The sequence below is a fragment of the Desmodus rotundus genome, chromosome 8, assembly GCF_022682495.2.
Source record: "Desmodus rotundus isolate HL8 chromosome 8, HLdesRot8A.1, whole genome shotgun sequence".
Taxonomy (NCBI): Eukaryota; Metazoa; Chordata; class Mammalia; order Chiroptera; family Phyllostomidae; genus Desmodus; species Desmodus rotundus.
The window spans coordinates 129,449,254-129,460,501 of NC_071394.1; the positions used below are offsets into that span (position 1 = coordinate 129,449,254).

The 11,248-nt window shown below is 53.3% G+C and overlaps 1 protein-coding gene across 1 annotated transcript; it reads right to left on the reverse strand.

The window, feature by feature from the left end:
• Nucleotides 1-628: 628 nt before the first annotated feature.
• LOC112309919 (15 kDa protein B) lies at nucleotides 629-3,356 on the reverse strand. The gene is made up of 4 exons (XM_024566154.4): nucleotides 3,172-3,356; nucleotides 2,395-2,496; nucleotides 1,987-2,079; nucleotides 629-1,495 (listed from the first exon to the last, which is right to left on the reverse strand). The coding sequence occupies exons 1-4, from the start codon at nucleotides 3,343-3,345 to the stop codon at nucleotides 1,355-1,357; spliced, it is 510 nt and encodes a 169-aa protein (XP_024421922.2). The 5' UTR covers nucleotides 3,346-3,356; the 3' UTR covers nucleotides 629-1,354.
• Nucleotides 3,357-11,248: the final 7,892 nt, after the last annotated feature.

Consider the following 11,248-nt stretch of genomic DNA (forward strand, 5'->3'; position numbering starts at 1 on the left):
CAGCACAGACAGACGCACACGTCCAGCTGGGCATGTCCCAATACGACCAGCTCCAACGTGGAACCCCGAACGTGGTCGCCCCCTAGCTTTCCCCATCCTCGCAGTGCACCTCTTCTGCCTTCCCAGTTGCTCACTCAGGAACCCAGTGGTGTTTTGGAGGAGGGAAGGGATGAGAGTCATTCATCTTCTTCATCAGGCCAGCCATGACCCAGTTGTGTTGATTCTACTTCCAATCCAATTCTGTCCTCCGCTTCCACACCAGCGCACACCCTCAGCACATCCCTCAGCACCTGGACCACCACCGTGGCCTCCTAATGGTCTCCTGCGTCCACCTGTGCACACCCTGCAGTCCATAGTCTACAGGTCAGCCGAAGTGAAAGCGTAAGGCTGGAAACCAGAACATGCCACTTCCCCGCTCAGACCCCTCCAGAGGCTCCCCAGGGCCTCAGGCCCTGTTCTGTTGGGATGGTTCAGGGGGCACTTCAGACACAGCTCCCCTAAGAGATAAGATGTGTGATGCCCAGTGATGGAGGGTCTGGGGCACATAGCCCCTCCCTCCCAAGCAGAGCTCTCCTTGGTTCTTTTTGTTTTTTTTAAGATTTTATTTATTTATTTTTAGATAGAGGGGAGGGGAGGGAGGGAGGACGAGTAGGAGGGAAACATCAATGTGTGGTTGCCTCTCACACACCCCCAACTGGGGACCTGGCCTGCAACCCAGTCATGTGCCCCGACCGGGAATCAAACCTGCAGTCTTCTGGTTTGCAAGCCAGCACCCAATCCACTGAGCCACACCAGCCAGGGCTCAATTAATCATTTATTTCAGAAATATTTTATTGAGCCTCTCTCCAAAGATGGAGAGAGGCCCCCCTTGGACGTGCCTGCATATGTGAAGGGACATTTATTGTCACAGTGACTGGGCAGGGAGCAGGGGTACGCAGGGTCCTGCATGAAAGGAACTCCCCTCCCAGGAGCACCTCATTGATAAACTCATTCCACTGCCACCCGCAGCTGGTTCCGAAGGGCACAGCTGTGAGAACACACAGTGCCGTCTGGCCACATGGTTTGAGGATCGTGAATGCTCTGATGAGGGATGAACACTTTTGCCTAGGGGAGGGCAGGGATGCATCCTGGAGGAGGTGACTTTGGGCCTGTGCCTTGAAGGATGAGTAGGATTTGCAGACACAGGATGGGCCAGAAGGCCAGGCAGAGGGAAGCAGGTGTGCAAAAGCAGAAGGAGGTGCATGGGCTCAGACTATGCAGGAAAGCGGGTGCTGTGGGTAACAGAGGAAGTGAATGGATAGGAAGAGGAGGAGGTTGTGGGGGGGATGTGGGGCCTCCGCTTCCTTCTCCAGACCTAGAAATTCCTCAGGATGCTGGAGATGATGTCGTACTTGGCCTTCTCATACATGTCCCTGATCACAGGCGGCAGGTTGGAGCTGTCCACATCTGGAGTGGCCGCCTCAGGGGACGCGGCAGATCGCTTCTTCCGGAAGACCTGCAGAAGTCATGCTGGGCTGTCACTCCCATCACCCTCACTGATTTGTCACACCCCCTTTCCGGTCCTGCTTGCGGCCCCTCTCACCAGACCGGGATGAAGAGACTGAGGCCTAGGCAGTGACGCTGGGGATGGGGCTGGAGGTGGTCCCCAGTCAGGCCCACCCCCTTGGAGCCCAGAGGCTCTGCAACACACGTCCACCCTGACTGTTCCACTCCCTGGCCAGGAGGCTTCCACCTCTGGTTTCGGTTTTCCCAAACGTGGGATGGGGAGGAGGGTCAGTTCCCAAGGAGTCTTACGCCTGAGAAGGCAGAGCACCCCTCCCAGCGCTCCCCCAACCCCCACTGCCAGTCTTTCCCCGCCTCCCCTCTTGCCAAACAACCCGCCACTCCTCAAAATCCCTGCTGACAACTTGTACTGAGGAGGGCTCGATTGGCCCCATTCCTCAGATGAGGAAACTGAGGCCCCACGTGCCCAAGCCAATGGCTCACCTCTTGCTGGCGCCTTTCGCCTGGAGGGCAGTCGACCGACAGGATGCGACGACGCTTCAGCCTGAAGAAGGCAACACTGCAATTCCTCTCCTCCTGCGGGGCAGTGAGCACAGGAGCTGGAAGAGGTCCGGCTGACCCACGTACCCCACAACCTCCCCAGCACATCCCCCATCCTGCCAAACCAGAGCTGCAAGCTGAGGGTTACCCCAGGGCCAGGGAAAGGCACCTGCCCGCTGGGAAGGACTGGAGGCGCACAGCTACTCAGTGGAAATAAACATCCTTAAACTGATTTTGAAAAAGGCTGCTACAGTGAAACCTCTCCTGGCCAGGCGAGGTGCCTGCGGGCCAACACGCAGCCCTCTGGAGTGGAGAGCAGAGGACCCCCTGCTTCCAGGCTGGCAGACTCACCCCGCCGTCCCTGAAGGCACACTCCTGCAGCCGTCTCTGCTGTCCTGAGAGGCACACTGTCTCCTTAACCCTGAAGCTGAGCAGCGTCGTGGTGGTGGAGTTCTATAGAAGCAAGAGAAAAGTGATCATCTCCCTTTTACGGATGAAGGGACAAAGGCAAGAGAGGTCACAGTTACAGGCAGGAAGGGGCTGAGCTGAGGTCTGCACTTTCCACCAAAAACCTGGGCCTCTTAAGTGGCCTCAGCAGAGATTCAAGGGGCGCAGAGCTTTTAGAAACTAGCCGAAGGGTACCACTTCATCTCTGTCGACCTGGAGGAGTCACTTCCTGTCTTTGCCCCTCAATGTCCTCTTTGTGAAGCAAGCACAAAAATACCAGCCTTGCACGCTTGCTCAGCTAGCTGCCAGAGAGACGATGTGGCCGGAAGGGGCACTGGAAGCCCCCAGGGAGGCTTGGGTGAGACCAGTACCGTTCAGTGCCTGGCCTTCGAAAAGGCTGCATATTCCTTCAGCCGGGGGCCTGAGCGCAGGCCGAACTCCCAGACTCCACAGTGCACACCTGGGAGAAGCCCCGCATTTCCCAGCCAGCCAGCTGCTGGGCCTGAGATTACGATCTTTCCTTACCTTCCCGTGGGAGAAACATTTTAGCAATAACGACAATAGCTGAAGTTAATCAAGTGCCTTTGGACTGTGCCAGGCATTCTCTCCTGCCTGCTCCCCTCACAGGCTGCTGCAGGCAGGTGCTCCCCACTTCCCTGGCCTGGGGCCGAGGACGCTCACCGAGCCAGGCCGTGGGGTGACTTCCAGCAGGCGGAAGAGGGGCTTTCCTAGTCGTGCATAGTTGAAGACATGTAAGGCCTGGGTGACAATCTCCTCATCTCTCTGGCGTCGGGCCACACAAGCCATTACTGCCACGCCCACCATCAGCAGCAGTGCCCTCCAGGCCCCTGCCATTGTCCCTCCTCTGATCCACTGCCACTTGCTGCCCCTTTTAGGTGCTACTTGGACTGCCTTGCCCAAGGGCTTCTGGTGACATATGGGGGGGTGCCTTCCTGAAAGGGGCCTCTCTCTTTTCCTTTCCTTTGCAAGACATACACTGTTCTGAAATACTATTGGCTAAAAAGCAAGCAGGTTTGGGCAACAGGTCAGGGACTAGGAGTGAGGGGAGAGCCCCGAGCTTCTGGGGCAGGAGACCTGTGTTGTGTCAGGCAAGTCCCTTCCCTCTGGGCCTCAGTGTCCCCACCTGTACCACGAGGAGGTCGCCCCTACCTCTGACAGTCCCGGACTCTGTGCCATCTCTGGCTGGCTGTTCTGGTTTGATCCCAAACCTTCCAGAATATGAATTCCGTATGTAACAGTTCCTCAGCTTAGTGCACAGTCCGGGTGGGCACCTGCGCTCAGATGGGCATCCACAGTGTTACACACAGTTTAAACAGAGAGAGGAGAAGGGAGGGAGAAAGAGGGAGAGAACCTCCCATCGGTTGCCTCTCGCACAACCCCAGCAGGGAACCTGGCCGGGAATTGAACCAGTGACCTTTTGGTTCACAGGCCACCGCTCAATCCACTGAGCCACGCCAGCCAGGTTACATACCTGTTATATACATTTTTAAAAATTGGTTGTCAACCTTTAAAATTCTGGATGCCTGACTTTGAAAAACATCGTAAGACCTGACAAACCACATAGTCCCTCACAACTGTGATGGCAGCACCTCTCCCAGGAGCGCCTCACTGTCCGCCACTTCCTGCAGACAAGGCGGGCGGAGGTGGTCCCAGACAGGATGGGGCTGGGATTCGGAGAGGGCTCGGATTCCTAGCTTCTGGGACAGGGGCTCTCTTGAGGAGGACTCAGAAGCTGAGGAGGAGAGGGTGCTCCCATGTTTTAAATATTTATTAGAGGGGAAGGGAAGGGAGGGAGAAAGAGGAGAGAGAGAAACTTCAATCTGTGGTTGCCTCTCGTGTGCTCCCTACTGGGGACCTGGCCCACAGCCCAGGCATGTACCCTGACTGGGAATTGAACTGGCGACCCTTATGGTTTACAGTCTGGAGCTCAATCCACCGAGCCACATCAGCCAGGGCTGTTTTGGCTTGGATAGGTAGACCTTTCAGAGTACGAGTTCAAAAGGTCAAGCTCTATTACGGCTGCACAAAAATCCTCCAACGACGTGTGCTTGATAATTGACCCAAAGCAGCTTCAGGATACAATGGTGGGAGCCCTGCCTCAGCAGAACAATCCCATAGACCCAGCTTCAAACCCCACCTCTGCCACTACCCTACTGGTTCTCGGTCAGTCTCTCTGGGGTGGGGTTCAGTGTCCTCACCTGGAAAGCGGGGATAACAACTCTGACCTGGTAAGGGAGGGGAGGATTAAAGCTGGTGTGGGTGGAGGACCTGGGCCGGCACGTGAGGCAGAGGAAGCCTCAGGTGTGGTGGGTTTAGGGCAGTGAGGCTCAGGGTGCAGCTGAGACCGCTAGCAAGCATGGAGCTCATACCCCTCCAGGCTCTGAGCAGGGGACAGGACACTCCGGCACTGGGAGGTTACAAACTGGGCCCAGGCACAGAGCTGGCTCAGTGGAGGGGCTGGGAGGGGCTGGGAGGGGCTGGGCTACCAGTGGAGGGTAGTGACACCCCCACAGGGCTCTGCCATCAGTGGGGGGCTGCGGGTCTTGTCCCGGTCGGCAGGAGCTGAGGAGCTGAGCCGCAGAGGGCAAGGACAGGATTCCTGGTGTCCAGGACAGGGTTTCTCCAAAACACACTTCGAATGTGACTTGACCCTGTGGCCTGCGGTTGGGGCAGTGGGAGGGGGAGGCCCTAGAGGATAGCTGGAGGATACAGGGAGCAGGAAGTGGACATTGGGGGAAAGCCTCCACCAGCAAGAGGCAAGAGCTCCCCTTCAGGTGAGCAGTTCCACGCCACCACCCTGTGCTCAGCCAGCAGCACAGGCAGCCAAGACCCGCAGCTCCTTTGGAATGTTCCCATACCTTCCACGCCTCTTTGAGAGATGTATGAGGCAAAACGCTTTCACAAGTGCCAGAGGATTATGAAGAAAGAAGCCCAGTGGGCTCTTGGGCAAGCCTCTGCCCTTCTTGGCCTTCAACATACCTCTTGCTGTAATGGAGCGGTCAGGAGGGGGCAGCCATAATGGGGCAGCCCTTGCCCAAGTGGGGTGGACAAAGTGTCTGCAGCCCCAGTGGTCCCATGGGGACACACACCTAATGTTCCAGAAGCAGCAACATGACACAAGGTGCCCCACTACCCACAGACACAGACACGTTGGCTAAGAAGGCCCTGGCATCTGAGAGTCACAGGTGACCCCAGCCCTGACCCAGCAGGTCTGGCGCCCCCGGGGGGCCACCCGTCTCTACTCATTCAGAGGCCAGGAAGTCTCAGAGTCCCCCGTGCTTGGCTGTGCTTCTGCTCTCGGCCTGGAGGGTGTCCTTGGGCAATCCCAAAGGCCCCATCTACACCAGAGGCCCTCCCTTTCAGCAGCCTGAACTAGGCGTTGTGTGTCCGGCAGGGGAGAGAGAAATCCGCCCTTGCTTCCTTTCCAGTCACAGACACTGGTACAGGAGTGCCCCTCGCCCAAGAATTAAGCCTGGCCCCGAACAGCAACAACATAATTTCAAATCTACTGGGCTTTCGTGCAGCCAATGGGCCCCCAGATTGTGGCTTGGGTGGCTTCTGCTGGCCAAGTGACATCTGAGAGCTGGGGAGGGGTTCTGTTTCGCTGTTGGGCCTCAGATGCCCCTCACCTTCTTGCATATTTGCAAACCTGTCGTGCTGGAGCCTTTTCCAGGGAGAAAGTAACCAATACTCCCGGGGTTCTTGAAGGGCCTTGGACGCTCTGGAGGGAGGAAGAGGAGCACTGTATCACTGAGCAGCTTCTCCTTTGATGCTCCCATGGGAGCCTCTTTCTGGGCCAGAGGGAAGGGGGCGCTGCCTCAGAATCTCCTCCCCAAGTTCCAGGTGCCCAGCGGTGGCTGGGAGGGAAGGGATACAATGGGGACCCTTCAGCTCTGGCTACCAGTCTACCAGGTGAAACCAGGAGAGTTTCCTCCCCTCTCTCCCTCTCTCTCCTCCCCTCCTCTGCTTCCCTTTCTTCCCCACATGGTGTTTTGAGCAGCCCCTTTCCCTCTCCATGCCTCAGTCTCCCCTCCTGTGTTGCAATGATTCTGGGTTGTCATCCAAGGAAGGTGGCAGCAGAGGAGGCTCGCAGGTTCCCGTTTGGGTGGCTGTGAACGAACGTCCGTGCTGGACACACCGCCTGGCGCTGTGGGCAGTCTTTCCCAGGTCCACAGACACCCAGCAGTGGGCTCGTGCCCAGCAGTGGGGCACAAGGGCTGTGAGGTGTCAACCCGTCTGGATAATGCCAAACCGTTTTCCAAAGTGGTGGCGCCACTCCCAGCGCCGTCCGCCGTGGATGAGCGTTCCTGTCGCTCCGCACCCTCGCCACCAACTGTCTGTGACTGACGCCGACTCACTGGTCCGATGAGAATAAAGCAGACTTTCATCGTGGTTTGGGTTTGCATTTTTCCCTGCTTCCTGGTGAGCTGGGCATCTTTCCCTATGTTTTTGGCGGTTCCTGTACAAGACGTGTGCCCATGTTTATTTCCTTCCTTCCTTTCCTTTCTTCTTTCTCTTTCTTTTATGATCTTTCTTGAGAACGTATCAGATCAGAGTTCTTTACATATTCTAGATGGTAATCCTTTGTTGGTTATGTCTCACAAATATTTTCTCCCAATTTGATCTTGTCTTTCCACTTTCTTTGTCATACCCTGTTTTTTGTTTTAGCTTTTTATTTTGACATTTCAGATTTACTTAGAAACGTTGCAAAAGTAGTACAAAGAATTCCTTCATTCCTTTTGCCAAAATTCCCCAAATGTTCACAGTGCACCAGATTTGCGTCCTCCTCTCCCTGTATTTGTGTGTATACACACACACACACACAGAGAACATTCCCTCCGGGTCAGCCACTCTGGCCCCCTTGCCGTTCTCCAGGCTGCCAGGCAGCCTCCTCTCAGGCCTTCGCATGCGCTGTTCCCTCCTGAATGCTCTTCCCCTCACTACCACCCTGGTTCGCTCCTCCGCTTCCTTCAGTCTCTGCTTAAATAGTGTCTTCTTAGTAAAGCCTTCCACGATCACTCGATTTCAAAGAGACAAAATTACAAATGTCCCCTTCCTCATATCTCACCCTCTTTTTTTTTTTTAAAGATGTTATTTATTTATTTAGAGAGAGGGAAAGGGAGAGAGAAAGAGAGGGAGAGAAACATCAATGTATGGTTGCCTCTCACGTGGACCCCACTGGGGACCTGGCCCGAAACCCAGGCATGTGCCCTGACTGGGAATCGAACCGTCGACCCTTTGGTTCGCAGCCTGCGCTCAATCCACCGAACTACACCAGCCAGTTCACCGTCCTCCCTTTTCTTTTTACCATGGGTAGCAGTTATGCGATCTACTTTACTGTATATTCTTTATTGTGCTAAGTCTGTCTCCCCTCACTAACTGTGACCTCATGAGGGCAGAGACCTTTGGCTGTTTTAGGCAGCAGCGCCTAGAACAGTGCCCAGCGCACAGCTGAGTGACTACGTGTTGAAAGAATGAACTGGGAGGGAGAAGACCCAGTCCCAAACCGGACTCTTCGACTCACTTGCGGGGAGACCTGAGTGGTCCACCCCCCAGTCCAGTGCTCAGTTTCCACATCGGTAAAATGGGGGAAGGATGTCCGCGTGTTTCTGAGGCCCTCCCAGCTCGCCAGGTGTGAGGGGGAGGTTGTCTTAAGAAAGAGATGAACTGAGGCGCCTGAATGGGTGTTTGCTGCCCCCTTGTGATGGGGTCTATGCTTGCCCAGTCTTATGCTTCCCCGAACTCCCAACGCTGCCCATCTCTGAGTAAATACGTGCACTAGGAGGGCACCCTTTACCCTGGACTCCTTTCTGCTGTCTCACTTCCGCTGGCCCATCCCCGCACCACTGCCTGAGCTTTCGAGGACCCCTCCTCACAGGACCTCTTGGCCTTTGATGTCTCTCACACCAACTGCCTTTCATGTCACTGTGACCCTGTGCTATGGGCTGAATTGTGTACCTCCACCCCCACCCCCCATGCCGCCACCCCTCCTATTGGGTTGGACGAAAAGTCTTACTTTTTTCCCCATAAAATAGAAGACACATTTTTCATTTTCACCAATAACTTTATTGATTTGGATACTTTGAGAATGTGGGCTCTCTCCTGCTATTGGCTTCTAGTGGGCAGAGGCCAGGGGTGCTGCTAAACATCTTCCAATGCATGAGACAGCCCCACAGCAGAGAATTATTTGGCCAAAATGTCAATAGTACAAGAAACTTCACGGACCACTTTTGACGTGTTTGATCAGTCACAACACCTTCTCCATACACTGCACAAATTTTTTTGTGTGTTTTCAGTTGTGTTGTTTTTTTCAAAATTTTTTTCAGTTGTGTTTCTACCTTTCTTGAAATAATAAGGCATAATATGCTAAAAGTGCTGCATATTTTCTTCCGACGTCAATATTAAAATAGCTGCACAGAAATTCAGCAATTTTGATGTTTTATTTTTAATGCACGCTGATATGACAGCTGTCACAATACATTCTAACAGAATTGTTTCGAATGACGGTAAAGACAATTAAGCTACTAGAGCCACCGTATGGAAAAAATATAACGGACTTTTTGGCCCGCCCAATAAATTCCTGTGTTGAGGTCCTAACTATCAGTACCTTAGAAGGTGACTGTATTTACAGATAGATTCTTTTTTTTTTTAATTTTAGAGAGAGACAGCGAGGCAGAGACATTGACTTGTTGATCCACTTATTTGTGCATTTATTGGTTGGTTCTTGCGTGGGCCCTGACCAGGGATCAAACCTGCAACCTTGGTGTATCAGGATGACGCTCTAACCAACTGACCTACCTGGCCAGGGCAAGTAGACCCTTTAAAGAGGTAATTAAGTGAACAGGAAGTCATGAGGGTGGGCCCTAATCTGCTGTGAAGGGTGTCCTTAGAAGAAAAGATTGGGACACAGACCTGCACAGAAGGAAAGCCATGTGAAGACACAGGGGAAAGACATTCGTCTACAAACCAGAGTCAGGCCCCAAGAAACCAGTTTGGTGACCCTTTGACCTGACTGGTGGCCTCCAGAGTGGTGAGGAAACTAATTTGTTGTTTAAGCCACTCGGCTATGATGCTTTGTTATGGCAGCTCTGGCAAATTAACATAGCAGGGCACTAGGAGCGGATATGCTTGCAGTTCAACCCCAGGAGCACCACGGGGGGGCTGAGGTGGTCCCCGTCTGTAAAAGCCAGCGAGGCTAGGGGAAGGACAGTTGCTCTAAGAAGCTCAGGAGGTAGGGACCCATCTGTCAGGCTCCTTTGAGTCCTGAAGACTGGCCAGAGCCCCACTTAGCACCTGCAGTTACCCCCCACCTGGAACGCCTGCCTCTCTAGGTCCTCCCTGTCTTGCAAGGCCCAACCAGGACTTCTAGCCCTCCTCTGTGCTTTCCCTCCTGACTATTCCAGCCCGTACTGACCTGCAACTGCTTACTCCTGATCTGGTGCGGGGCCTTTTGTTTGGGGCCTGGGCTCTCTGTGTCCTGTGGCCAAACTGCCTCCTGTGGCTGCCTGCTTCCCTGGTCCCACGTTCCAAATCTTGCCTTTCCTTGCTCAGCAAAGCTGTGCTATAGTCTCCCAGCCCGTAGCCTGCTCTGGTGCCAGTTGCTGTGCCTAGGTCTAGCAACTCCCTACAGCTGGCCACTCCCTCACCATCAGCGAACCCCAGGATGGGCTGCTTTTTGCTTCTGCATTGTATCCACTATCAGTTGTTGGGGCAACTTCTCTTCATCGTGGTTGGGATTTTTTAGGGCATGGGCGTATACTCAATTCCTCCACCACTGAGCAGGTAACCCCAAGATGGTCCTCCAGAAGAAAAGCTCTTTTAAGATGTTGGTAAACGTTTTGCTTTCCTTAAATATACATATATACTAAATCAGTCCAGAAAGTATTCAGTCATATACTATGAAAAATAGAGGCATTTACTGAAGAAGATACAAGAAACATTGTACAAAAGCAATGATGCCTCAGTCCCCTTCAAAGTAGGCACCTTGGGACCGCACACAGTTCTCCTGGCGGTGTGATTAGCAACTGCTGCACGATGTTCCTTCCGCTCTGGTAGCAGAAGCCATGGAACAAATTTTGCCACGACACATTTCATGCCAAGACCCTGCATCAGAATCTTGGACCCAGTAGTTTCGGAATCCCCAGGTCAGCTTCTAGTTCTCACACTGTCAGGCACCGATCTTTGTTGATTGCAGCCTAAACACGTTCAACATTCTCAGGTGTTCTGTTTGTTGCAGGCCTTCCAGAATGTGGACCCCTTTCAACAGACTCTCAACCATCTTTGAAGTGTTTGTACCACACTTTTATTTGCGCTGCACTCATTGCATCGTCCCCAGAAGCATTCTCAATCATCAGAATAGTTTCCATGGACGAATGTTTAAGCCTAATGCAAAATTCAAAGCAGATTCATCGCCCTAGTTGCTCAGTCATTCGTAATGCGATGGCCACACAGTACACATGCTCGCTCAGCAGCATCTACCACCCCCACTGACTAGTACAGTGAAGTCATCATTGTTCACACATGTGCATTCCAGTCCACTCTCCTTGGTTGCCAGGTTACACTGATGTTGCACAAACTGTTCTCATTATATTAACAATGGCAGGACTTTTTCCAGACCTCGTTTTATGCACACGTACACACACACACACACACATATCTGCAAGGTCTTACAGTTTCTTTTTAAAAATATTTATTGTGGTAAAATAAATATTTTTACCACAAAGTTTACCTTTTAACA

Coding starts and splice junctions, on each gene's coding strand:
- LOC112309919 (XM_024566154.4), bottom strand. CDS start 3,345: ATGGCAGGGGCCTGGAGGGCACTGCTGCTGATGGTGGGCGTGGCAGTA. Junction 2,080..2,394: donor GTGCCTTCAGGGACGGCGGG/GTGAGTCTGCCA, acceptor ACTGCCCCGCAG/GAGGAGAGGAATTGCAGTGT. Junction 1,496..1,986: donor GCGAAAGGCGCCAGCAAGAG/GTGAGCCATTGG, acceptor TGACTTCTGCAG/GTCTTCCGGAAGAAGCGATC.